The following is a 27,775-nucleotide window of genomic DNA, read 5'->3' as shown; positions in this document are numbered from 1 at the left end:
ACTAAGAGTTTTAATAAAAATAGGCATTGCCCATCTGTTATCACTCGACACCACAGAGGAGATTACACAGGGACTAAGACAGAATAGCAATAATCCATCTGGTATTAAAAAAAAAATATATATATATATATGTGTGTGTGTGTGTGTAATGTTCGATTAGGGAAGAATTCTATGAAAGGGATTATATGATGTGGTTGCCTGCAATAACAGGGGACTAAACTCTATGGCCCTGGATGTGCTGCCCAAGCCATAGAAAGCAGCCAGGGCAGGACACTTGATACTTACCTTTCAGAGAGCCTGTCCTGCAAACATGTGTAGGGAACAGAAGTGCGCATTGCTCCTTCTGGCTAGCTGGTAGGATCTGAGTTGTGGAAGAACCTCCTGCAGAAAAGGCTCCAGTTTCACCTTACATCTCCAGGTGAGGCTGGAACAACACTGCGTTTAGCCATATGGGACTGCACCACTGATAATCAACAAACATAAGCAACAGGAAAGCAAAGTTTGGTAACCAATCCAGGTGCAGACCATATGCAGGACAGAGGATAAGGGGAGGGATAGGCCGCTTGCTCAGAGAACTCTGTTACTGGGCGGTGAGGCACTAATTCAAAGCTGTACATGAGTGGAAATCCATGCTTCAATTCTGCTGGGTACAACTTCCTCAGTGTTCGGTCCATGGCCTTATTTGGCTCTTCACTTGACAGCACTGGTCTGAGGATGCTTTAGTAGAGGAGCTTCATGGCCTGGGACCTGGGCCCTGCCAGCACATTTCCACTCACTGGTATCAGCTCTTTTTTGCTCGTCTTGCTGCCTCTCCAGGCAAAGCTGCAGGAGGGATGTTCTGGGGGGAAAAGATGCAAGTCAGAAAGACAAATGTAGAAGTTGAGCCAGGGCCTGAGGCTCCTCGATGGAACTACTGAGAACTCAGCACCTCCAAGTGTTTCAGCAAGAGAGAGGAAGCCCCTGGGCAATCAGCAATTCATGAAGTTACTCCCTCCGGATGGATCCAAGGCACTGCCACTGTCTGCTAGTCCCTGCAGATTCTATTGGCTGTAGTCAGTTAATTTCACGCCAGTCTTTAGTCTCGTTAAAATGACAAGAGAAAGTTCCTTCTTCCCCTCCCCATATGCTGTGCAGGCAGGAAAGATCTAGGGAAAATGTTCTATCAGGATTCTAGCAGTGCTGCTCTAACAAAAGTACTGCAAGGCGTGCTGGCACTCAGTTATTGAGCATGCCCTTGGGAGCAATGGCTGGTCCACTGGGGATGAGTACATGCACACCCAAAATGGGAATCTGGATACAACAGGAACCTAAAGATCTGCTTATGTTTTCTTGGTTCATAAAACTCAAATTTGCTGATGCTACTTTAACAATGCCAAGTTAGCATTGGGGTACAGTTGTTCTCTAAACCTTTCCTTTGTGTGGATAGAAGTGCTACTTGAACTGTGTGGATGAGTTTGATTGGAACCTGTACCCAGCAATGCCAGGCTCTGTGCTCATCTGACAACAGGGATTGCTCCTACAGCCCACTACCATTTAGGAAGATAGCAGGCCAAGGGGCTTCCTTCCCTGCCAGTCTGACTAAGCACTGAGGAGAAACATGATTACCTGGGACACTTGGGGTCTGCAAGGACTTCCTGGTGTTGCTCTGGAGTCGGGCAATTCGGCTTTGGCTTTGCAGACCACCCAGGGAGCGAGAGGCAGTGCTGAAACAGAGTCAGGAATGAGAATTACTTATGACACAGAAAGGCCATTCTGAACAGGATCATGTCTGGCTGGGATGTGATTCCACCTTTCAGTAGGGCTGTGCAAAGCTTCGTGTGGTGATTCGATTTGGAGGAAATTCGGCCCAATTTGGTGACTGAATCTCCGAATCCGAATCAAATCAGGGGACCAATTTAAAGGTCTGAATCAATTCAAAGCTCTCCGAATCTTTGGCAAAGATTCCAAGAGCTTTGATGATTTGGGCAGTCTCCAGTAGATGCAGCAGGGAGCTGTAGCCACTCCGAGCTGGTAAGTACTAGAGGCAGGGAAGAGGGGCTGGGGGAGGGGACCATGGGGGGGACCACTGTCAGTCCCCCCATTGCTGCCCCCACCTGCCCCAGCTCCTGGTACTTTAAAGAAAAGCCCTGGTGCTCACTGGGTGCTGCCAGGTGTGGGGGGTGATCCCTGTTGCCCCCCACTGCCCCACATTGCATAGTGAGCTCTGCACAAGCCCCTTCGACGCCCCCCACCCATGATCCCCCATGCCTGCCCTGTCTTTAAGAAAAAAAAGCCGAGAAAAGCCCCGGGACTCACCGCTCCTGTTGCAGCCTTGGGGCTTCGGGGGCTCCTGCAGAGCCCCCAGCCTGACACGGGGCAGCGGGGATCACCTCCTGTCGGCAGCAGTGGTGAGTCCCGGGGTTTCTTTAGGTTCCTTTTTCCTTAAAGGGCTGGAGCTGGCCTGTGCGGGGCATGAGGGTGCTGGGGGATGGGGGCTCGTGCGGTGCCCCCCACACAGCATGGGGCAGTGGGGATCACCCCTCACTTGGCAGCACCTGCTGAGCTGAGGCTTTTCCCGCCTAAGTGCTGGAAGCTGGAGCAAGCAGGGCAGCCATTGCTGGGCTGGGAGAGGGGCAGGGGATGGGCCTGGACTGGCTGATTTGGAGATTCGGCTGCTGCCAAATCTCCAAATCAGATTTGGCCAAATTGAATCAGGACAGTGATTCAAATCACCGAATCGAATCACTGCCCCCCCAGTCAGCCGAATCCGAATCAAATACTAACCGCTTTGCACAGGCCTATCTTTCAGCCACATCATTTCACTCAGTGGGAGACAGCAAGCTGGGGGCTTTGTCAGTCAAGTCATAAGAGAAGCATAAGAGTAACCAGTAGAACACTTCATACTCTCTTGGTCCCTCAGACAGGAGACTTTCTGCAGGGCTTCTCCAGATAAGAGAGGGAGTTTACAGTTGACCAGCAAATAGTCTTGTCTGTGGTTGGCTACTCCAGACAAGCTCTTACCTCACAGAACGCCTTCTCTTTTGTCCAGACACCTTAGAGACTGATGAGGATGGCTTTGTGATGCTCCCACGGGGGATAGAAGAACCCTTCATGATGAACACTGGTACAGAAGGCCTGAATAAAACAAAGTTGAGACTACACTAGAGACCCTCTCCTATAGATAGAATCTCAGGCCCTTTTACTTTTGTCTGTCCTTTAATGTCCCAGGCCACATTACACCAAGACTATTTAGGAGGCAACTCCACAAATATTCAGGGAATTGCTGCTCTACATACAAGCTAAGTGATGTGCAAAGCTTTATGATATAATTCTAAGAGTTGTAGTAGTCAGATTTGGGCAGACATTTGAGTTCAGGCCTCCTTGGTTCTATTGATGGCTCTAGTACTAACTTGCATAGTGACTGTGAGCAAAACACTGCCCCTCTGTTCACTTCCCCATTATGTTTTAGGAAGGGTGGCCTGTTGTTACCATGGATATTCATAGGCACCACTTAGATTACCACACTTCGCATTTACACAACTCAGCACAAAGACAGGTTATATTTCTGAAGTGCAGGCAGAAGTCACAGATAGTTGCAATGTATACTCTTAATCCTCATTTGAGGAGTGCTTTGGACACAATAGAGTCTACACCTCAGAGGCAAGCAAAATACGGCCTGCAGGCTAGATCCAGCCCATGGAAAGACTTTGTCCAGCCTGCAGTGGGTCCCTCAGTCTTGCTGGGCCTAGGTGCTGTTGGGCCCATGGCTGGTCCTGCTGCCCCTGTGTATACAGTGGACCTGGGGCAGCTCCGCAGCTGGACTCCAGTACTAGGCAGCCCAGGCGGTAGTACTTTCTGGCTGCTGCTGCCTCTGGCCCCACCCCTATGGAGACTGATAGGGACCCACGCACATAGAATAGCTATGGCCCTAGTCTTGGCCCAGCCCAGACTTGCCCCAGCAGGAACAGAACAGCTCCAGACCAGCCAGGACCTACACGCATAGCCCCGACCCCAGGATGCCCTGGGGAAAAATGGCTGCCACCCCCTAACTGCTGCCCAGGCTGACCTGTGGCTTCTCTCCGTCACTGTCACCACTGCCAGCAGCACCACCTCCTGGCCACCCAGAAGTGGAGAGGAGCTGCGGCACAGCCTGGGCACAGGCTCTGGGTAGCTATAGCAAGCAGGGCCCAGCAGTGGCAAGGGTATAGGGGCCGTTTTTCCTGAGCCCAGCGGCACCACTGCTCAGCATGGGTGGGTGTGTCTGGAGCAGGTGTGGGGTGGCCCAGGGTTGGGGGTATGTGCATAGGTTCCAGCTAGTCAGCTCCAGCCAGGGCGAGTCCAGAGCGGGTACAGGGTGGGCTGAGGTTGGGGCTGTGTGCTCAGCTGCTGCTGGGTGCTGGTGGAGGTGGCAGGGAGGAGCCACTGGACACACAGGCTCTAACATGTGTGATAGCTGATCATCTCAGGCTTCAAAAGGAGAGACGTAGACAGCTCTCAAACCTCCAATTTCTTTGTAAGTAATTCACATGAATTTTTGGACTGGTGTTTGCCAACCCATTAGGTTGAACGGGCTCTTTGGATGCCTGCGAGTCTCAAAAAGAATTCTCTCACAGCATTGGGACCAAGTCACAAAAGCATGGATGAACTACACAGTGAGGCTGACTAGAAGCCAAACTGAAAATCACCAGCCTGGCTTCCCTGTGCAAACCCTGAGCTGCCAAGTAAGCAGACTGACAGCCAGCTGCTTCTCTTGGCCACCTGGGGAAGAATTTCCTATGTACAAGAGATCAGCAGCACTAACCTGGACATTAAAGGGTCATCTGGCTTGTTTATGAGGCACTGGACATTCTCCCAGCCAGGGAACTCTGGTGCACTGAACTTTGTTGGTTTAGTCAAGCCTGATGAACAGCTATCCTCAGAAAGGTCAAAGGTCATGTTCAGGTCTCTGATGGTCACTGCCGATGGACTGCAGCAGTTCTGGGCAGCAGATACTGCCAAGGGCACCCGTCTTTTGATGACTGTTGATGGGCAGCATTTGGGGATGTGATCATCAGGGAACAGAGATGGCTTGGCTTCCTTTGGAAGAGGGGTGCTATGGCTGCGAATTTCTGTAGGAAGAGCCACTTGCTCTATGGAGCTGCTGTTCAGGCCAGAAAGGGATGATTTCCGTTGGCGTTTCGCCTGCCTTTTCAGGGTGGGAGGTGTTCCTGGCTTGGAGGGGCTGCTCATTTCTGACCTCCTCCTCTTCTTCGTTGGCACACTGAAAGTCTTGAGTGAGGGGTTGGGAAGCAGCATCAGCTCCTGCAACTGCCGTGCAGCAGACCTTGTCACTGGGGCAGAATGTTCTGTGACAGATGCATATTGTCCTGAGGGCACTAGTAGAAGTGCAGGTAAATAGAATATTAAAAGGGCATCACTACATTACTTCCTACACTGGCCTCTAAGCACCATCCCATCCATTGCAAACGCTGGGGTTTTCACTAAGCAGTACTATAGTAGGAGCTCTCTTTTAGCCGTACTTGCCCTAGGACAGGTAACAAAGGCCTTGCCAGGATCTAAGAAGCAGGTCTGCAAGACTCTGGCCCATGTACCTGTGAGTATAAGACACATATCAACAAGCAGAGTGCTTCAGCTTGCAAGCAGGCTGTGCTTAGGGAGGGATATTTGGCATTGGCACTAGCTCTGTCCGACACCCCTTTCTAACCTAGCCACCTCAGAAAAGTTACCTTGGAACAAAGTCAACCTTAGAACACTGAGTTAAGAGTCTAAAACGGTATCAAATCATAAAGCTTACAGAATTTACTCCTCAAGAAGGGGGAGGTCTTAAAGAGTCTGCAAAGCATCCTAAGAATTTTGTGATTGGTTTTGCAAACTGTATAAAATCTTAGATAGGTAAGCTTGAGGTCTCCTCTGCATTGTTTCCTTAAGTTTCAGTGAAGGATAAGCTTCTACAGCTAACAGCCCAGAGAACTCTTTGCTGTCATTTGGTTGAGTTCCACACTTGCACCCAGACCACCTAAGGCCAAATACATAAAATAAAATAAGCCCTTGAAACTTTGTGCTTCAGTTAGTTAAGCTGAAAGATCAGAAAGTGCCCACCTCACAGCGAAGCCCTTTAGAGCCTCAGCTTTAAGGTGCTAGGAGACAGTGTATAGGGTCATGCTTCCCAAGTTTCTGGAGATGTGGTTAGATTGCTATGCATGGCCCCTTAGTTGTGAAAATCTATTTGTAATTCCACTGTGGTAATCTTAAGAGAAATCTGGGATTTTTTAAAACCAAAAATCCCCTCTGGCTCTTAGTGGTTCCAGCGACTTTCAAACATGGACACTATAGAAACTCTCTGCAAACTCGCACTCAGCTACAGTCAGAGATTGAACTAGATGTGTTATTTTAAACAGGTGCAGTCGCATCCATGCAGAAGGCTGTGGAGACAAACTCGCAATCAGACCAACAGTGACAAACTCCATTGTATCAAGTGAGGTGTTAGTTCTAACACCTATTGCCAATGTTAACTTGATCATTTTAGACCAATCAACAGTGTGATCCTACATCATAGCTGTTTGTAGAGGCAAAACACTGTGATGGGATGAGAATGTGCCTGTTAAGTGCTGGGGTGAGCCAGGAGGAAAGAAGAATAGATTATTCTCTGTCTAGAAGTTCTCTTTGGCAGCAGACTGCAAGAAGCAGGTAAACTCTTTGGCATTTTGGCAGCTGGCAGAGTGCAGAGAAGCCACAATCAAAGCAATCCCAGGACCGTGATAATAATTCTGCCCCCAGGAAGATGTCTGTTCTCTTTCCAAGCACTGCTATGGCACCCAGCCCAGTGCCTCAGGCACAACATTCACTCATTCATATTTGCTTTACTGGGGACCTCAGCATGCATTTAAGAAGGTCACACATGCCAAATTATTACTCCATGAACCCAGCAGCTGTATGCTTCTCAATCAGAGGTGCTTTAGGTAAATAGAGTTTCCAGTGTATGGAGAGCTAGCCTGGAGCACTACTGGCTCTGAAGCCAGCAGCCACTGCCTCTGAGAGGAAGGAAAGCAGTGTAGCACAGCAGGGACCACTACACAGTCAAGAGGCTAAGAGAACCTCAAGTTCCAGCACTGTGTCTGTAGCTATGAACCACTGCTCTAAGCCAGGGGTGTCAAACTTGCAGCCTACTATAGAGAGGGCAGCAATTCAGGGGTGGGGTCTGCTACTGAAATCTGAGACATGGAGCCCCATTTACAACATGGGGGGGGCGCGGAAATTAACAACTTCATTAACCCCCATGGCCACTGCCACATCTGAATACAGATGAGAAGCTCTGGGGGGCAGGCAAGTTTGACACCCCTGCTCTAAGCCATTCAGTCTCTTCAGAGCTGTCATAATGTACACTTTAACCCTGAGATGAAGCCAGGAAGGTGGTGATCAGGTAGAGCAGCTCCAAATATCACACACCATGAGCTCACCATTGTCTGAGTGCTGTCCTGCTTCTTGGGCTGAGCTGGTCTCATTGGTCACCTTGGACCTGTCTAGGTTTCTAACTTGCTCTTGATGTCTACTGGTCTTCCCATGTACCAGGTGTTCCAGTTCTTCAAACTCAGAGATCATGTCAGGGGTTAGGAGGTTGGCAGCCTTCAGCAGAGAGAACTGCTTTTGGGCAACATGCAATATAGTGGTTACCAGCCTGAAACAGAAAAGAATATGGCAGTAGATAGGAAAAACGCCAGCCCCAACAGTTTTTCAGTGTAGCATGCCTCCTGCGCTGGGTGGAGGTCCAGGATCACAGCAAGCAGCGCATCACCTCAAATCACCACCTCTGTACATGTGCCTGTTCACTTCTGGCTTCACCTTAGGTTTCTGCTAAGTGTGCTGTATTGTAAGGGGTGGGCAAGCTTAGCACAAGTGTAGAATGCAGCTTGCTGGGAGTTCAAAGGCTGCAGCTAAACTGTTAAATAGATCTGTCAGTTAAGTCAAAGGCAAGGTGATAAGATCTGCTCAGACTTCTCTAACACATCAGTAGCAGGGAAAGACTTGCTGCTTGAAGAGTTCATGAACAACAGAAAGTAAGTTATCAACTGTGGGCACACGGTATGACTACAGAGCAGACAGCAGGGGGCTCAAGGCAAGGCTTCACACACTTCTGGCCAAACAGGCTCTAGTCAGCCTTTGTGTATTTTAAATTCAAGTTATACACACACAAAGCCAAGCCAGCATCCTGCTTACAAGTTACATTTTAAAGGGAGCCATTCTGGTGGGACACGTGGGGCAAAGACACCAGCAGCCTTGGCCCTGAGTACCGTGCCAGTGCAAAACCTGTAGAAGCCTAGTATATAATGAGCACTTGAGAGGTAACTGAGTGGTGAATCCTTGAAGTCTGAAATTCAGACTCGCACATTTGCTGTGTTTAGAATTCTACCTCTACTCTGCTAGTGGAATCTGTATCACTGACACAAAGTATTTTAAAGTATGGACAGAAAATACACTGAGTAGAAAAGGCAAAGGACACAGCATTCTATCATGGAACAGCTGACAGTTAAAAAAAAAAAAAAGTGTTTTCTTTCCTGTATTAAGTGAAAGCTAAAACCATAGCAACTCATCCCCGAATAAAAACAGGGTTAAACTGCCCCAGTTTACTGTATAATAGGAGCAGACACACAGGAATTACCACAGAACAGCTGATGCAGGGCCAATCTTCTTTCCCCCTTTTTAACTTAATTGGTCTGTTTTCCCATGCCCTTGTTTTGGCGCCAAGAGTACCTTAATATATCAGTTCCTTAGACTAGGCCATTATTGTTCTTAGGACTCTGAGAGCTAGTCCCAATTTTGATGGCATCATACAGAGCACAGTATCCCCCAATCATGTAGCAGAAACCCATTTGATCAATTTTATGTGGGCCATTGTATAGGTTTAGTAATTGTTTAAAAGCACAAGCTCCATATCCTTAAATATTCTCTGCTTCAGAATTACCATAAGGCACACAAGCACCAGGTAGACCGGGGTGGGCAAAATGCGGCCCGGGGGCTGGATGTGGCCTAGCAGGCCATTCTATCTGGCCTGTGGGGCCCCTAAAAATTTTAGAAAATTAATATTAATCTGCCCTGGGCTGCCTGTCATGCGGCTCTCAATGGCTTGCCAAAACTCAGTAAGCGGCCCTCTGCCCAAAATAATTGCCTGCCCCTGAGGTAGACTGTCCCCAATATGGCTCTTTGAGCCTGAACACAGTCATAGTGCTGAAACTATACACCAATTTTTCCCAGCAGGCTAAGGCACGGGTTCCTTCATGTGTACACATACAACAGGGAGCACTCACCTTTCTGTCTGGGTGAGCCCCTGTAAGAGAGGGCTTGCTCCTTGGGTTTTCTGCTGGGCATCTGTGCTTTGGAACTCTACGCAGCTGTGAAGTTTCTTCTCTGAAGCCTGAATTGGTTGTAAGGAGAGCATCTTAACTTCTGATTACTTTGCCAGGAGGTAGCAAAACTATACAGTAATCTTATCTGGCACACAAACAGTAGAGGGGTGCACTCACATACCAAACCATAACTGACTCCTTCATCCTCAAGTCATATTTGCAGTGTATGTGGGGGTTTTCTTACCATTTACTAGCATCTCAGTAGCCTGAGTAAACAGAGGCTGCAGCACACAGATGTCCTGCTCATTAAGTAGGGAAGCTTATACTGCATTATGAAGGGGACAGCTCTTCAGCTGGAGTCTTGCCTTAAAGCAAATCCAAGAAGGCATCTTTCTGTGCACCATCAAAAGCATTCCCTAGAGATCCAAGAGCTGAGTATAGCCTCAGAACAGCCTTACCCTTTTCCCATGCTAATGTTTATTTTATCCCCAAAGACAGTTCCCAGATTCTCTACTAACCCTGCTGCTCACCCTTCCATCAGTTATAGTATAAGCTGTGCTACTCCTTAGCAGTGTCCCACTACCTCTGAGACACCTTTATCCATTCAGCAGTGCCCCTATTGCACACCTGTTATGGTTACTCCAGGATGCCATACCTGTACAACTGTTCTTCTAGTTACCAGCCCTTCTCTTACCTCTTCTGTTCCCAGCTCCTGCTGCTGAAAAGATGGTTTTATGTTCAGTTCCTGTTGCTGTGTCACCATTTCCTGAGCCCCCTTACAAAAGGCTTCATCATTTGAGCATACCTCCTGGGCCGCCTCATCTGACCTACAGCAAGCCAGAGGAAGCAGCAATCAAAGCCTGAAAAAGCTCTTGAGAAGAAACAGCTCCCAAGCCAAAGAAGATCCAGATACAAAGCTGAGGTGTTTGCTTGAGCTTGAACAGAAATAGGTCCTTGTGGAGAACTTAGTTTTATAGTCAGATTGTGCAAGGTTTATCCTGTACTCATTTTGACAGGTCTTTGCAAACCACCTTTCTCCACACTCCTTACCACTTCATTCCACACTAGGTCCAGGCTCTGGCAAGCACTGGTGATTAACAGCCTGGTTTTATTAGCACCAGAAGTGCCTGAATGAAGGAAAGATGCACTTGGGTAGCTAACATGTTTGTCTGCCTTTGAGTCAGCTCTGCTCTCAGACATATAATTTGGGCTCTAATCAAGAGTATAAATGGGCCTAAAGCATCTTGATCTGAGGTTTCCTGGGAGAAGGGGTGCAGCATGCAGCACTGTTCGCTCTTTGTCCCACTTGGAAGGAGACTGAAGGTAGGTAAAATGTTACCTGAGCAGTTCGGCTTGGTGAGGGCTACCGTGTGCCAGAGAAGCTGGCACCTGTTGGTCTGCAACTTGTGCATCTCTCTCGTAAGTTTGGAGCTTTGCTCGCAGAACTGCCACCTGTAAGGGAAATTCTGCCCATTTAGATCAGATTTCTCCCTACCACTCACAATGTTTGCCAAAAAACTCTAGAGCAATGCATTTCTTTTGAGAACAGCAGCCTACACTGTGCAGGAGAGAACTGGACACTTGGGTGGGCTGCTCTGTCCCTACTTTCTGTTGACCTTTCATGGGACCCTAAGTAGCAAGAGACACCACATATGGGTCACCAAGCAAGAAACCCACCTGCTCATGAGTCATTGCTCTCAATTTCAGGGATTGGTATCATGCTGCTATCATTTCTGGCTTTCTTTCTATAGATGTAAGCAGGCAGTACTCCATCAGTTTTACTCAGTTCTCATGAGGGATGCTCACTTTACAAGTAAGGGGCAGAAATTTGTTTTTTGGAAGGTAAGATCTTAAGTTCTAGAACAAGTGCCAAAGGGTGACAGAATAACACAGGACCCAGGAGACATCCAGCAGTAGAACTGACTGCTGCTCCAGAAGTACCTATTCAAGTCTACTACTCCTTAACATCACAAAACGCTGCCTGCAGAGTGAGTTAAGTAGTATCACAAAGATCTCATGAGAGTACTCACAGTCCCAGAGAGGTGCTGGCGTCTGGCAATGACTAAAACAAAACCACCCACCAGACCTCCTGTATGTAAGGCACGTTACCTCTGCTTTCAGCTGCTCACAGATAACTGCGTAATTACTGAAGTGGCAGTCCAGGCTGAGCATGTTACTCTTCAACTACAGGATAGAAATGGGAAGAGGAAGCATAGAAAAGGAAGAGACTGGGTTAAACAAACAGACCATCAGATGCAGGACAGCCCTTTTACCGTGGATTGTTGGGAGAGAACTAACACTGCAACAGAATTCAACAACAATCTCAGGAGTTCATGGATAGATTCTGTGCTGTAGTTTAAGCCAACATGCTTGGATACCCGCATCATTTGGAGAGCACTTTTCAGGGACAATTCTGTAAGGGTCATGGATAGTAGCCTATAGAGAAATTCTAAGCTCCAAGCAGCATTAATAGAATTGCTAGTATAGCTTAATCTAGCACTCAGCACCATCAGCACCACTGATAGCGGCTGGTCCTGGAGTACAGTCTACAGGGCACAAATACAAGGACAAGACACGTGGGAGACTGTAACTAAGTGTCTACCAGTAAGTACACCTTGATCCCTTTAGTTAGATAGGACGTTATGAAACCCACTAAACCAGCTCCTTCACAGCCTATTCACCCCTGGTCTCCCTTAATACAATGGTACTATACAATTACAGTTTTGCTTAGAGATGTTTGGTACCCACCGACATTTTGATCTCCTTGGCTCGACTGGCATATTTCAGTGTGTTGTAGGTGTCCTCATAGGCCAGTGTACATGGGGTGATGGCAGCAATCATGACAGTCCGACAGTTGCCCCCAATAGAATCCTTCAGCAGGCGGGTGAGCTTACTGTCTCTATATGGGATGTGGGGCTTTTTGCTCTGTAGTGAGAGAGATCAGGGGACTCACCTCAGCTCTCTGATATCTCTAAGGAGCCTAGCACTGGCAAGTACAAGTGCTCACTTATTCTCATTGCCTTAGGTTAAGAAGCCAGGGAAAGTTAGAAAACGAAAGTTAGCCTACCCACTACTAGTCCTTGTTTTACCAGAGCTATTTCCTACTAAGAGTATGGAGCTGATGACATTTGCAGGGAGAGCCTTGTATTAGCCATACTGTCTTTGCTTTGTTGCCCTTTGGGCAGTAGGAACACGAGGGAGTGATCCATGGAGGAGTGTTACCTTTGTATCTGCCAGGGCATTGATGACGTTGATCAGGGCCAGCAGTGAGCGATTGATGTTGGCGCCCTCCCGGAGCCGCTCACCCTTGGTGTTGGCAGCTGAAGCTCGCTCTGAGCCAGCCAGGTCAATCAGGCTCATTTTTGCTACCTGCAGGTCCTGAGCGATGCCAACAACACGGTCCTGCTGCTTCACATAGATCTGTGAAAGGGGAAGAGTAGTGAGGGGAAGATACAAGCTGCTTGACAAAGTCAACAGGCTTGAGAGATAGCACAGAACCCCACAGAGACTCTTTGATAGTTTAGAAGGTAGACCTCTATGGACAGTATTTTCCTCTTTTACTGTGCCACTTTGCCAAGCCTACCCACTGCTGGGAGATCAGAAGGGACAAAGCACAGGCTAATGCTAGTGGCTTAAAAACTCTAAGGCTGGATCTTACCTGTCTGGGTTTGCATGGAGAGAACTGATAACAGCTACAAGATGCAACAGATAAGTGCATGTCTGGGCCTACAGCCTGCAAATTCCATTTTGATTGTAACTCACATGATAACAGTGGTTCTCAGTCTTTTTAGACTGGAGGCATCCCTCCAAAGATTCAAGACACTCCTTGGTAGAGGTAATACCTGCCACCTAACATAATAACCGCCATCTACTGGGTCAGACCATAGGTCCATCTTGTCCAGTATCCTGTGTCACATAATGTCATAAAGTGAATGTTCAAAGGGAGAGTGAACTGGGTATGACCAGGGTATTTTTCCCTCCACTGTTTCTTCCCACTTGCAGCCTCCAGTATTTAAGGTCTAGGAGGTTCTGATTCAGAGGCTGTATCCTTAACTTCCATGCTCAATAGGTACTGATGCCCCTTTCCTTCAAGAATTTGTCCAGTCCCTTTTTGAATCTGGCTAAACTGTCAGCTTCCACAACATCTGCTAGCAATGATTTCTACACTTTAATTACACACCATGTGAAAAACTTCCTTTTGTTAGTTTTAAACTTACTAGCTACTAGTTTCATTTTGTGACCCCTAGTTCTTGTCTTGTGAGAGACAGTAAATACATTAGTTGAGACACCTCTTGGAAAAATGCCAGATCTTAGTTTTCACTCTTTATAAAATTCTAGAGCAATTCTTTTGCTGCACAGAACTTAAAGATCACAACAGGTCAGAATGTGTTTATGACTATGGATTCTTATTTGAAAACACAGGTTTCTCCTGTGAATCATGTTTGCACACCTAACAGTGCTAACATTATGTTGCACTCCATAACACCTCTCTAAGGTCTTCAAGGTATCCTCATTGAGAATCACTGCACTATACCTTCACTTTTGCCTTATACTCATAACAATGTAGAGTAATCGATGGTTTTATATTCAACTATAAGCACCGTAGGAAAAAAAAGCTGGTAGCAGCTGAGGAGAACTAGTTTGTAGTTTAGTTGCTAGGTTACTAGTTAGAACCAATTACCTGATGAAGAACTTTAAGTTGCTGAGTGGGGGAAGGAGTTGGACCTTTACAGAAGAACCAGTTCTGCTCTTACCAGGGGCTCTATCTCACTGATCAGAAAAAGGGGCAAGGCTGGCCAGAAGCGGAGAAATACAGGACCCTGGAAGGGTTGACCAAAAGCCCAGAACTGATCTGGCATACTGAGGACACTGAAAGAAAAATTTTGTGTGTAGTAGTTCATTGTTTTTTGTAGCTCCCTCTTTCACATGTATTACCGATGAGTAAAATGTGATTGTTTAAGAAATTCCTTTGCAGAATCTGTGTCCTTTGTTTGAACTGTCAATATCTGAAGAATTAAACAGTAATCACTATTTACTTTTAACAACAGATGGATGGGTCACAAAGGATTACTGGAAACATTAGGAGAGAATGCTGTCTACCAGGAATAAAGATCCAAAACACAGATTTGAGGATGAAGAGGATTCTCATGGAAGCAGGCAAGAATCCTTGTTCCTCTATAGGAAGAAAAGATATGGTCAAATACCCTTTGACCAGGATAAAGGATGACTTATGCTAAGTTTGGGAAGACATTTAGAAAATCTAGAACAGTGGTTCTTAATCTGCTTGGAATCAAGGCACCCCTTAGAACATGCCAGATTAGTTCTCAATTGTTTTCTGACTACAGTAAAAAGTAAAGCAATGCTGTTGCAAAGAACTCAGAAAGACCACAACAAGTCATAACGCTTTTAAAACTGTGGATTCCTATTGGAAATCTGTGGGTTTATCTTGTGAATTTTGCAGGCACACCTAACAGTACTAATATTGTATGGCACCCCAGGGCATCCTTGAAAGGATCTCACAGTATCCTGGTTGTGAATCACTGCAGTAGGGACATCCAAGTACTAGCGCCACAATACAAGACTCCTTTAAAATACTACACGCACCTACTGTGTTGCACAATCCGCCATGATTCTGAAAAAGTGTTTTTTCCCTACATTTTGCCTTCCAAAAAGGATGTACATATATTATTTAGGGGTGTATGATATGTGAAAAAATACAGTGACTCCATGTCCCAATTTGGGGATGCAAATACTTGACTTGGTTAAAATACTAGCAACCTACAGCTTTTGGACCAGATCTGGCCCAGAGTGGGAGCTTCAGTGTTTAGCTGTGAGAGCATTGCCCATGCCATTTCTGGGTACTGGGGAGCTTTGCCTGTGCTGCATTGCAGCCACACAGCAGGAAGAAGCAGCGGTGGAGCCAGGATCCTAGTGCTGGTCACAGTCCTTGAGCCCACACTGAGCCATTATAGCCCGCTGCTGGAAAACAGTGCTGACTGCTGGTTTAAACTTTATAAAATAAAGATTGAGAGAGAACATGATTACCTTTTTAATATATATATATTTCATGGGATGAATTTTAGGGGAGAAGAAGATGGGGTTTTTTTGGTTAAGGCAAAACTCAAGAGCATAAGATCAAGTGGTCACAACTAGTTATGAATAAATTTGGATTGGAAACTAGATTAACTATCAGAAGTGTTGAAGGTTTGAAAGGTCTTCTGAGCAAACTAATGGAGGCAAGAATGAGTTTATGATCAAACTCAGTAAGTTTCTGAAAAGGGAGAGTATAATAGGAGTCGGAGCTCTTGGTTCAATCATGTGTCATACGTGTAATCAAGTATTTGCATCCCCAAATTGGGACATGGAGTCACTGTATTTTTTCACATATCATACACCCCTAAATAATATATGCACATCCTTTTTGGAAGGCAAAATATAGGGAAAAAACACTGTTTCAGAATCATAGCGGACTGTGCAACACAGTGGATGAGTCTACAAGTGCGCTTCACTGCGCAGTAGACTAATTTACTGTGCAGGAAAGCATCACTGATTATGTACACTGCAATTATGGCACATTAGGTTAATTAACTTTTGGAACAGGATAGTCCTGTCAGACACAGGTAGTATCCAATGTGGAGTAAATCACTGCACTTATTAAACTAGTGGTTTTCAAACTCTTTGAGCTGAGCCCTTCTGAGTTACAATTTTGTTCACGCCCCACCCCCGCCCCTCAGAGAAGCAGTGCAACCCACTGGCGGAGCCTGCACAGGGCTCCCCACCCCTGCATTCCCCCCATAAGGCTGCAGCGGTGCCAGCTCCTTGCAACCTTCTTGCCTGTGCCCCTCCAGCATTCCTTCATGCCCCCCCGTTGGGGGGAATTGCTCCCCACAGTTTGAAAACAACTGGCTTAAATGCATGTGCAGATGGTGACAGTGGGATTAGTTTACTCCAGCTCAAATCGCAACAGAGTTTATTCAGTCACATTAATTGTATGTGTAAATGTGCCCAGTAAGGTCTTCTAGAAGGTTCTTCTTCTTATTATAGTATTAATTTACAGGGACTCATGTAATGTTTCCAAACAACAAACCTCAAGTTACTACAGACTGCATACAGCAGTTTACTTGCCCTGAGCCAGCCTAGTGGCTCCTTCAGGCACAATCTACAGTGTTCAGCCAATAGCTACTGCAAATTCCTGGGCAGGTGTGAGAAGGTTATAACTGAACTCCACTCCCTTCTGCCTGCTGGGCCAGAAGGAAGTGATAGCAATGTTGGATGTTGGCAGCCATTATAGCACAACATCTCCGTGCTTCTATTTTGCCATACTTTATTCCAGTGAAGAAAAATCAGCTCTCACTTAAGACACATCCCCTCCAAATTTTGGAAAAAAGGTTGCACGTGGTGTGGGAGTAAATACAGTAGCTCTATTGCAGTGTGGTAAATGCCTGACAATACCACGCACTTTTGTCGGTTATCTGCAGGGACCAGGAAGGAAGCCCTCCCCCACCCCCTCAATACAGGCACCTTCATGAATGCTACTGGCTTATGGGGTGGTTTCCACCTTCCTCTGAAGCAGTCAACAATGTCCCCAGCAAAGCTGGGGGAGGAGGGAGGCACTTGCTGACTGGTGCTTCAGTTGGGACTTCAAGAAGTCTGAGGTTCCTGACTCAGGGGAAAATCATTCCAGTCATACAAGCTTAGTGTGTGCAGAATGCAAGAGAGGATTTGGGATGAAAGGCAGCACACTAGAAACGAGCTTGCAATCAGAGGTCTCAGGGTCTCTCTGCACAGGCCGGGTGTGACCGCTTTTTTCAACTGAATGTTACATTATAAAGATACATTGGAAGATTTCCGAGAAGAGAACAAATAATCAGTAGGCTGGACAGGGTATTGACAGCCAAATCAGTAAAGCTAGGGAAATGCTGAATAGGATGGTATGGAAAAAAACACCTATTTATAAGTTACCATGGAAGGAGTCTAAATATTTAATGTAGGGGTTGGCAGTCTTTAAGAACTGAAGGCTGTCACTTGCAACAAGGCTGCAGATTCCTTCTCTGCAGCACCCCAGCCTTTCCTGCTGTGTGCCACTGGCCACTCCCTTGCCCCTTCCACCCCAGTGAAGCCTCCATTTACCCAAGTGCTTCAGATTTCTATCCTCAGCAGCAACTGGGAAAAGGGACTGACAGTGAGGGTAAGTGAAGGCTACAAAACAGCCCTCAAAACAGAACAGAACAGACATCTGCTGGATACTGCGGAGGGAAGTGGCACATGACAGAGCAATACATAGCACAGGGCAGTGGAGGTACTCTCCCCTGCAGTGGGCTGAATTCACATCTCTTTGCAGGCTGCTGCAAGCTGTAGGTTGCCGACCCCTGTAGGTTGAATGTAATAAATACACAGGAGCACAGGAATGAACAAGGGAAAACATAAGCCAAGTTAAAAAAAGCTTCCTGACAGCTGGAAGGGCAGCTCAAGCATTTGGGACACTTAAAACTATTCTGAATGCACTGCAGAAAGAATCCTGCACTTTGGTCAGAATTTACAGCAATAGGTGTTTCCTAGCTATAAGAACATACTGGCAGCCAGACCCAGCCCAAGTCCTGTCTGACAGTAGCTTCTGTCAGATGCTTCAGAAGAAATCATAACCTTTCTTCACAATACACTTAATAAAAAATCATAAGGAACCCTTAAATGCCAGGCCTCACAAGATTTTGATTCCCATCTTCACCTGGGTCAATTTGGGCACCCATACCTGAAGTGAAAAGCCCCATGACATCCTAACAGAAGTTGGTGCTGCCCCTCACCTGGAAGACAGCATGTGAGCGTGAAGAAGTGGCATTGACATCTGTGGGGTGCTGTGTGCGGTTTTTGTTTCCATTAGCCAACATTTCCAGAAGCTGCCTAGCTGACTTTGGCTGAAAGGAACACAGAGAAAAAAGTTAGTACCAAAACATTGCTTCAAAAGGAAGGTTTTTGTAGCTCAAATCTAAATAGGGAAGCTGCACAGCTTTCTCCCAAGGGTAACAGCCAAAGGTACCCACATAAACTACTGTCCTTCTCAGTACAAGGAAACTTTATGAGGAGGGTGAATTTTGAGCTGGGGAAAGGTGCCAGGTAAACATGCCAGGCAGGCGGAGCTGAAGTCATCTACACACAAGACAGGTACAAACATGGGATACAGCAGGACAGGATTCCTCTGTGCAGATCTGATGCAGCACCTTAGCCCTAAACATGAAGGACTGTCTTTGTTATGAAACATAAACGTTTCAAAGTTAATTTATTCACTGGACAACATGCAAATCAACCACAATAAAGACATCTGTCCAACAAGAACTAGTTGATTTTATACACAGACATCAACAGATGGTAATGTCAGCTACTGCAACAGATGTCAGCTACTACAGAACTGTAGGGCTAAGCAAAGCTTTGGGTGATGATTTGATTCAGAAGAGATTTGGCCCGATTCAGTGGCCGAATCTCTGAATCCAAATGAAAGCTCTCCGGAAGATTCGGAGAGCTTCAAACCAATTAAAAGGTCCGAATCGATTCAAAGCTCTCTGAATCTTCCTAAAAGATTCAGAGAGCTTTGATAATTTGGACAGTCCCTGGTGGCTGCAGCAGGGAGCTGCAGCTGGATTTGGAGCTGGTAAGTAGGGGGTGGTGGAGGGGGGGGCTGGGGGAGGGGACCATGGGGGGACCCCTGCCAGGCCCCATCCCCTCCCTGTTCTCCCAGCCCCTCCCAGCTCCCCACATGGCGTGGGGCAGTGGGGATCACCCACCCACTGGCAGGAATGGTGAGTCCAGGGGGTTTTCTTTTTTTTTTTTTTCTTAAAGGGCTGGAGCTGCGGCAGGCATGGCAGCCATGGGGTGTGAAGGGGCCTGTGCAGAGCCCCCCATGCAGTGTGGGGCAGTGAGGATCGCCCCCCTCCACACCTGCTAAGTTGGGTCTTTTCTTTTTAATTTTTTTTTTTTTAATGCCAGGAGCTGGGGTGGGCAGGGCAGCCATTGCTGGGCTGGGAGAGCAGGCAGGGGATAGGCCTGGCTGACTCGGAGATTTGGCAGCAGCCAAATCTCCAAATCAGATTCAGCCAAATCAAATCAGGACCATAATTTGAATCACTGTCCCCCGAATCAGCCAAATCCGAAGCAAATACTAGCCGCTTCAGACAGGCCTACTGAACTGGTCTGGATCTGAACACAAAGCCCTTGTGGAGGAATTTCCATAACCCATTTTGGATTTCATAAGCCTAGCTCCTTGGCTGTTCCTCACCCAATCATAACCCTTGCTTATCTTGCTGGGATCCTATGACCCCAGCTGACTTCCTGCCCTTTGGGCAGGGGGCTGGACTAGATGATCTCCTGAGGTCCCTTCCAGCCCTGATGTCTATGAAATCTATGAAACCCACACCTCAGCTCTTCAGAAGAAATGAGAAGGCTCAAAGCAGAATGAATTCCCTTCTGTTCCCTTTCATTGAAGACCAGTTAGACTTGCAGAGATGACTAGTCCATGCAGTTTGCTGTAGGGAGACTTTACACCTACCTGGTGGAAGGAGAGACCCTGCACCACTACCCCTTTCTCTGGGTCCTCCCGGATTGCCAGAGGTCCCTTTGGTTCCAGTAGGTCATGAATCTGCTCATTGTACACCTAGAACAAGGGACCAAAGGTAAGAATTTTAAAGAGCATCTTTGATAGCTGGGTTCAGGGAACCAGGGGCAGGTCTTTGAGTGGAGTGAAAGAGTTGGGCTTAGACCAGTGAGGTATGTACCCCCATGTACTGATTTCCTGAAACGATATTTTTACCTAAATTCTGCCATGGAGAAAATCATGATACAGCACCCTATCCTCATGTACTTGGTCCTAAGGAGGGCATTCCATCATTACAAAAATTTTATCTTCAATTCACTACTATCATTCCCTTGAAGAGCCCATTACCCAGGAATCTTAGAAAGTTGTGCAAACACTAAGCCTTAAAATGTGTGCAACTTATCATCCCTATGAGGAAGAAGAGACTTATAAGAAATTAAGCAATTCATACAAGTTCACACCTCCAGTCAGTTGCAGAATGAGGAACACCACACTGATTTTGTTACCAGTTGCCTGCTGGTTCTGTAGATCTTGGGAGAATTTGTCCCAAAGGTTTATAGCAGCAGTTCCCAAACTGTGGTACGTGTACCACCAGTGGTATGCAGACAACCTGTCAGTGGTACATGTTGACAGATTTACTATAATTACTTTATATGACAAAAATTTGCTGGTGGTACTTAAAGGTTGTATTGTTTTAAATTGGTGGTGTGTAATCTGTCAGAGTTTGAGAACCGCTGATTTAGAGAAAATTGCTGCTGTTGCTATACAGGAGTACAAAGGCACTGAGGTGGCAAGAGCAAACATTTCCCTCCCTAATGCACAAGGACAGGTATAGGAGGGCTTCTGGGGTCTGAGGAGCAGTGTATAGAAGTCAAAAAGCAAGTGGAGAAGGAGACACACTTCTTCCCCTCCAAGGGAAAAGCAGTATTTCAATACCAAATGAGTTGATCAATAATACAGCATTAAGAAATCCCAATGTCATGCCTGCATTGTATACCTTTTGTGGGGACAGAGCCCCATGTCCCCAAGTATTGCAATCCCTCAGCCTGTAAGATGGTAGCAGATGGCAATGTCAGAATACTGTACCTCCTGATAGGAAATGAGCACCTCACAGTATTTTTCATCCTTCCTGGCTTCAATCCTCTTATACAGCTCCACCATGGTGAGGTACATAATACCGGGGCTCTTCTCAGATCCCAACATAGTGTAGGTTTTCCCTGCCCCTGTTGCACCATAGGCAAACACTGGAAAGGGAAACATAGGATATACCTGAAATTCAGCCTTTGCTTTTAAGGCCGTTAAGAACCATTACAATTTAGTCTGACATTGTGCATGCAGGCCAGAGAATTTCACCCATTAATGCCTGCACCAAGATAGTACTTGAGCCAGGGCCTTTTATTTTTATATGTAAAAAAATCCAATCTTGATTTAAACTGGAAGTGACAGAGAGCCAGTTGAAGCCTTAGAGAAAGTATATCAGTGATTAGTTGCCCTCACAGCTAAAAATGTGCACCTGTTCTCCAATTTTATCTAGTATTAGCTTTCAATCATTTGGTATCATTCAGGCTTTGTCTGCTAGATCAAAAAGCCTTCTGCTCTCAGGTCTTCCCATGTGGACACTTGTGATCATGCTCAAGCTGTTGTGTTAACCTTCTCTTTAAAAAGTGAAGTAGACAGAGTTTCCCCAAGTCTGTCACTAGGCTGCAACTTTCCAGATCTCAAGCCATTCTTTGAACCCTTTCCAATTTTTCAATATCTTCTTTGAAGCACTGACACCAGAAAGGGCATGGTATTAGACTGAATTTGCTATTTCTCCCCATTAGCAACACTTTGTACTTTGATACCATCTCAAAACTTTACACACAAAGCCTCACACTATCCTTTGCAAGATGGATAAACTGACAAAGCCCAGTATGTGCCAGAGGAAAAACTCAGTCATAGTTTCATAGTCCTTTTAGACTTCCTCAGAGCTCAAAAAAGGACTTGGTGGACATGTTAACACGTTCATTAATGAACCGTAATTACAGCGCTTTAAGTTTATCACCTGTAATAACAGGTGCTAAACTTAATGCACTGTAATCGGTGCTACTGCACAGTAGTGCTGGTGCACTTTTTTTACGTGACGCTAACGTGCACTAGACTAATTCTACTGCACATTCGTGCATTAGCATGGCTTTCGCTGTGATGTGCTAACACACAGTAGAATTAGTCTAGCGCACTTCTAGAATCTTGTGTAGACGCGCCCAGTGTTTACTAAGTCCTTGACAGCCTTGAGTAGAGCAGAACAATAACTTTCTGTGTCTAATTTTGACACTCCTGCTAAGAACTCCTAGAAAGATGCTTGCCTTTCTGCAGCAGCATCTAACTCTTGAATCGTTTGGTTTGTGGTCCCCAAATCCTTTGCCATCATACTGCTGTCTAACCAGATGTTCCCCAGCTTGTATTTGTGTATTTGATTTCTCCTTCCTAAGCATAGTACTTTGCACTTCTCTTTAGTAAATTTCATATTACTGATTTCAGGTCATTTACTCTAATTTGTCAAATCATGAATTTGGGTCCAAAGTGCTTGCAACCCTTCTCATCTGATGTCATCTGCAAGTATTATAAGTAGGGGTGCAATGATAGAGTTTTTTTGGCCAATACCAATAGCTGATTTTTAAGGGGGCATATCGGCCGATAACCATCCAATTTCTGATACAGCATGGAGAGCTGCATGCAGCTGGTAAGTGTTTTGTGGTGCAAAGGGAGGGGGGAGTCATGGGGCATTTGGGGGCAGATTAAGGCCCCTGCAGTAAGGGAGGGAGTGGGGCTGGGGCAGGTTCTGCCCAGCTGGGGCAGAGCAGGGCATGGGACAGAGCCACAGCTTGTCTGGGGGGGTGCAGGAGCAGCTCCTACTGCTGCACAAACCCCAGGAAGGCATGGGGGGGCAAGTGGGGGCCCTCATAATGGGGAGGGTCCTGGATCTGCATGGGGTGGGGTAGCTGCTGTGCTGGGCTGTGCTGGGCTGGGCTGGGCCAGGCTGCGCTCAGGGTGGGTGGCAGCAGCGCTGGGAGGGGAGCTACATGGCGGGGCTGCAGCCACCCCAAAATTCACTGTAGCCCCAATCCCTCCTTCTACCACCCGCCCTAAACACAGCCTAGACCAATGCCCGCCCTGCCAGAAAGAGCCTGGCACAGCAGCAGTCCTGGCCCACAGCCTGCCCTGCCCTGCCCCACGCAGATCCAGAGACACACGACCCTCTGTGCCCTCCAGGGGTGCACAGCTGGGACACAGCTGCGGGAGCCGTGCCCACCCCTCCTCCCAGCCACTTGCAGCTCTGTCTCATGTCCTGACCTGCCCTGGCTGGGCAGCGCCTGCCCCAGCCCCAGCCCCAGCCCCACTCCCTCCCTCCCGTGGGGGCCTTGATCTGTCCCACCATGCCCCTTCCGTCCCCACTCCCTGTCCACCACAGACTTACTAGCTGCAGGCAGCTCTCCAAGCTGCCAGCTCACCACCTACATGCTGTGCTGCAGCTGTGCACATGCATGGGCCGTTTATCAGCCACATTAGGCTGATTTCCAATACAGCCAATTTTCTGTATATCAGTGCTGAAGGGATATGAACCGATGTATCAATGCACCTCTAATTATCAGGATACACTGTATTCCAGAGCTGTCCAACTGGTGGCCACACCAAGGGTTGAATCGCAGACCCCGGACTGCTGCCAGGCTGCTTTCCTTGCTGCTCTGCTTTTGCTGTCTGACACTGGTTGGCGGTGGGCAGGGCAATGCAGCAGCTGTGGGGAACTGAGGGTGTGCCTGGGGCTCCATGATGCGGTAGTGTGTTGGGGGTGGGGAAGAGGTGCATGTGCTTAGTGCAGCAGTTGGGCGTGGGGGGGCCATGGGTGTGTATGTTGGCGGGGAGAAATGCAGGCATGCAGCCTCCATGCAGCATGTGTCTCGGAGACCCACAGCTTGCCCTGGGGTGTGGCCCTTGTTGGTACCACCTCTGGGGCCTTTGGCCCCCAGTCACTTAGAAGATGGACAGCCCTGCTCTACATCATCAGGATCCTCCTAATTTCTAAACTGCTAGAGCTACGTTTTTGTACTGGACCACAGAAATTCCAGGAGCAGAATGGTTGGGAGAGGCAGGGAGGAGAGAAGCACCTGACAGGCTACGTTAGTAATTTTTGCAAGTCTTACACTCTGCTTATTGGCAAAACAGCATACTGTGTTCTACAGGAACATAAAACTAGCTAGGCCTGATCCTCTTTTGAGCCAATCTCATCCAGGATCCTGCCTAAAGCATCAAATAGATCATTTAAGCTTAATCATGCAGACTAAATGGTGGGGGATGGGTTTCTGCTGGGTGGAGTCAGATGAATTAAAAAAAAAACATGCTGAAAAGACCCATCTTCAAAAGGCAGCAGTTCCCTGCAGGTAAGTGTTGGATGTAACAGAAAAATTCCTTTTACCTCTGTAAGCAGTCAGCTCGTGCTCTGAACAATGACAAACTGAATATTTAACTCTGCAATACATTCTGGTAAGTCTGTACCATGGAACACTACTTCAAGGCTCCTTACCAGAGCAGTTGTACCCGTTCAGCACTCCATCAAGGATCTCCTTCGTTGTGTGCTGGAACACCTCCTCCTGCGTAGCATGCTCGCTAAACACTCGATCAAACATGAACTTGAGGTCCTTGCCTTTCCGTTTGGGGGCATCGTGTCCCCGGAATCCCATGAAGACCCCCGGGAGGCAGGGCTCCTCGGGGTCAAACACTAGTATTCTGTCATCAACCACCCGCACTGTGCTGTGCTGGTTCCCTTCCTGCTCCCGTTGGTTCTGTGGCCGTACCCGCACCACCACTGTCACGCTGCCCTCTTCAGGGGGCGGGACTGATGCCATGATTACAGCCCCTCAGGTACAGTTAGCACTGTGTCCAAAGAAAGAATGAAAGCCAGTCAAGAACAAGGCACTTAACTCCCATGACTAAGTAATCACCAGTTTCACAGACTTAACAACCCAAATTTACTACATTTTCCTTCAAGAGGGACTAGCAAGATAAAGGATGGATTAAGCGATCATGCAGTGAAAGGCCTTTATTTTCTTGGGGCATACTCCTACTTAAAATTACTGGACTGCTGTTTGTCTCTACATGGTCTTAATTAAAGCCCACTTGCGTCTTAACACGTGCTCTAAATACCAAGCACTGGAATCTGAAGTCCTCTGTTAATCTATGGAAGCAGAGCCTGCATCCCCTGTTAGTAAGGCAGGCTCAGGCACCCCTGGAGGAAAGGCATTCAGATCACAGCCTTTCTGCTGTGCCTATTAATATAAGAAAGTCAGTGCCACTCACAGCAGTGGTATTTTTTATTGCAGCGGTTCTCAACAGGGTTGCCATGATTGCCTTCTGAAGGTGCTGTGGGGTGCAAGGAGATAAGCACTCACTCTTCCTTGACTGGTCCCTAAGCAAGGAGGTAAGCACAGACTCATCTCTGCCTGGCTCCAGTGCAAGGAAGTAAGTTTTCACTTGTCCATGCCTGCCTCTGTGAGAGGAGATATGTGCTCACTCCTCTACCCTATTTCTTCCCCCTGTTCAAGGAGCTAAACAGTCTCCTGTGCTTGACTCCAGTGCAAGACAGTAAGTTCATGATGATCCCTGCCTCCTCTTGCTCTGCAAGGAACTAAATGCTCACTCCTCTCCCCCTCAGGAGTCAAGTGTTGCAAAAAAATTATTTCCTGAATTGGGGTGCTGCTCAGTTCATAAGCATTATAGAGGGATGCCAGGAGTCTACAAATCTGAGAAGCACTGATTTATTGGGCCACTCATCCATCAGAAATTAAACTGAGATCTCATCAGCTCAGGGCACAAAACATGAAAAACACTTGCTGGTCACTGCCAACATGAGCTGAGAGTTAAGGCTACACAGCCTCTTGCATGTAACAGTATATCGGAAGGGATCTTTCACAACACTTTCCCATACCTGACTGGGACATCAGGTGCAGAAAAACAAAAAAGTCTGTGGCAGAACTCTCCTGGACACTGCATCACTGACTTCAGGATTGCTATTCTCAGGCAAGAAACAAACTAACAACCAGTTTGCACAGGAAATGGTGAAACAAGAAATCATTCATGAACTAGATCAGGTTAAGTATGGTTTAAACAGGGACTGTGAAAACCCATCTCATTACTTGGATTTGCTTTTGTGACCCCTCACTTTGTTCCTATGAATTTACTGCTCCTTTGCTTTTCTCTCCTAGCACCCCTGCCCTCCCCTTCTTTCCTCCCACTTTATCTTGCATATTGATTTCTCTCTCCATCTTATAAACTGCGGTTCTCAACCCCAGGTCGCGACCCAAAGGAGGGTTGCGAAGGTAATGCCAGCAGCACCACTGCACAGAAAAGATGAGCCACACTGTGTGCTGGGAGCTCCCCTGCCCCCAGGCTGCTGCCACACTGCTCCCAGCAGTGGGGCGCGGAAAAAAAAGATTGGGAACCAGTGTTGTAAACTGTTCTCAGCAAGTCCTTTCACAGCATCTAATAAAGTGAACTTGCATTCATGAAAGCTTGTGGGCTCCCTCTTTATATATTAACTCTCTCTCTCTCTATATATATATACACCCCCCCAACTAAAGAGATGTGTGTGAAATATATATATAAAATGTATTATAATTATTAATATACACACACCTTATTTAGTCTCTCTCTATATATAAAATGTATATACATGTATATGTATATAAATAAAATTTCACACACATCTGATATTCTTAAATTTTTATACACACACGTGTGCATATACATAAAATTACACAGCTTAGTCTATGATGCATATTTACTCTATGCACATACATATAGATGCATACACACCCACACATGCATGCATGCACACACATACATATACATACACATACATATATGCAAAAAAGTGCACATGTATTTGTGTGTGGGTGTGTGTATGTATATATATATACACATACACCCACACCCACACACACAGGCACACTGTGCCCCGTTTTCTAAACTTCCGCTCATTTCCAGACTTGTTTACTTTAGCTTTTTTTTCTGCCTTGGAGGACTCATATCATCAGCAGATTCTCCTTACGCCTGAAGAAGGGTGTTTGTGCCCAAAAGCTTGCAACAAACTTTCCCCCCCAACTATTTAGTTGGTCTAATAAAAGATATCACAGCTACCCAAAGAACCTTGCTTGTACATATACATACACATACATGCACCCTCTTATTTAGTCTATAAAAGGTGCAGACATACCCTATATAGACTAAGGCAGGGTGTGTGGATGTGTGTGTTGTGCATGCACATGTGTATATAGGGTAGATAGTCACCTTTATTGACTAATTACATGAGGGGGTGTTTCTCTCTACATATGTGCATGTATACAAATATGCGCACACATGTAAGTGTGTGTATAACACGGAGTTGTGAGTTGCTCAGCCCACAGGCTTGGCACAGACGCACTGAACAGACCACCTGGATAGAAAAGATGTGTGTGGGGACATGCATATACCCTCCACCCCCGCTCCGGTGGCCTGTGCTTCCCGCGAGGCCGTGCCCTGCCGGCGGGCGGAGCGTCTCACGACTCCACGTCTGGGGCGGGCCGAGCCGAGCCGAGCCAGGCACGGTCTCGCCGGAAACAGGCCAGTCCGGCCAGCCGCTCTCAGCCCCCACGGAGCGCGGGGCCCCGGCACAGTAAAGCGGGCTGCACTTCCCCCGCCCCCACGGGGCTCCACGGCCCCCCCTCAGCCGCGGGAGCCACTAACGGCCGCACGATCGCCTCCTACCTGAGCGCAGGTCTCCCTCTTTCCGAGCCTCGTTCAAATCCACCGGCGGCTCTTCCCATTGGTTCGCCTGCCCCCTTCCCTGATTGGCCCAGCT

The 27,775-nt window shown here is 47.1% G+C and overlaps 1 protein-coding gene across 1 annotated transcript; it reads right to left on the bottom strand.

Moving 5' to 3' along the window:
• KIF18B (kinesin family member 18B) lies at positions 1–27,775 on the bottom strand. The gene is made up of 16 exons (XM_090044319.1): positions 27,682–27,775; positions 24,464–24,813; positions 20,989–21,146; positions 19,858–19,962; positions 18,122–18,232; positions 12,543–12,740; positions 12,069–12,245; positions 11,430–11,504; positions 10,660–10,772; positions 10,015–10,147; positions 9,282–9,388; positions 7,437–7,654; positions 4,781–5,354; positions 3,001–3,114; positions 1,606–1,703; positions 1–838 (listed from the first exon to the last, which is right to left on the bottom strand). Exons 2-16 carry the CDS (start codon positions 24,783–24,785, stop codon positions 720–722), a joined length of 2,622 nt encoding a protein of 873 aa, XP_089900445.1. The 5' UTR covers positions 24,786–24,813; positions 27,682–27,775; the 3' UTR covers positions 1–719.

Source organism: Crocodylus siamensis, chromosome 4 (genome assembly GCF_052110815.1).
Source record: "Crocodylus siamensis isolate JL-2025a chromosome 4, ASM5211081v1, whole genome shotgun sequence".
NCBI lineage: Eukaryota > Metazoa > Chordata > Crocodylia > Crocodylidae > Crocodylus > Crocodylus siamensis.
Note: the sequence above shows the minus strand (reverse complement) of the source record. Positions and strands in the feature narration are given on the sequence as shown.

Coding starts and splice junctions, on each gene's coding strand:
- KIF18B (XM_090044319.1), bottom strand. CDS start 24,785: ATGGCATCAGTCCCGCCCCCTGAAGAGGGCAGCGTGACAGTGGTGGTG. Junction 12,246..12,542: donor ATGCCCTGGCAGATACAAAG/GTAACACTCCTC, acceptor CTCTCACTACAG/AGCAAAAAGCCCCACATCCC. Junction 7,655..9,281: donor GGGCTCACCCAGACAGAAAG/GTGAGTGCTCCC, acceptor TTTCTGTTTCAG/GCTGGTAACCACTATATTGC.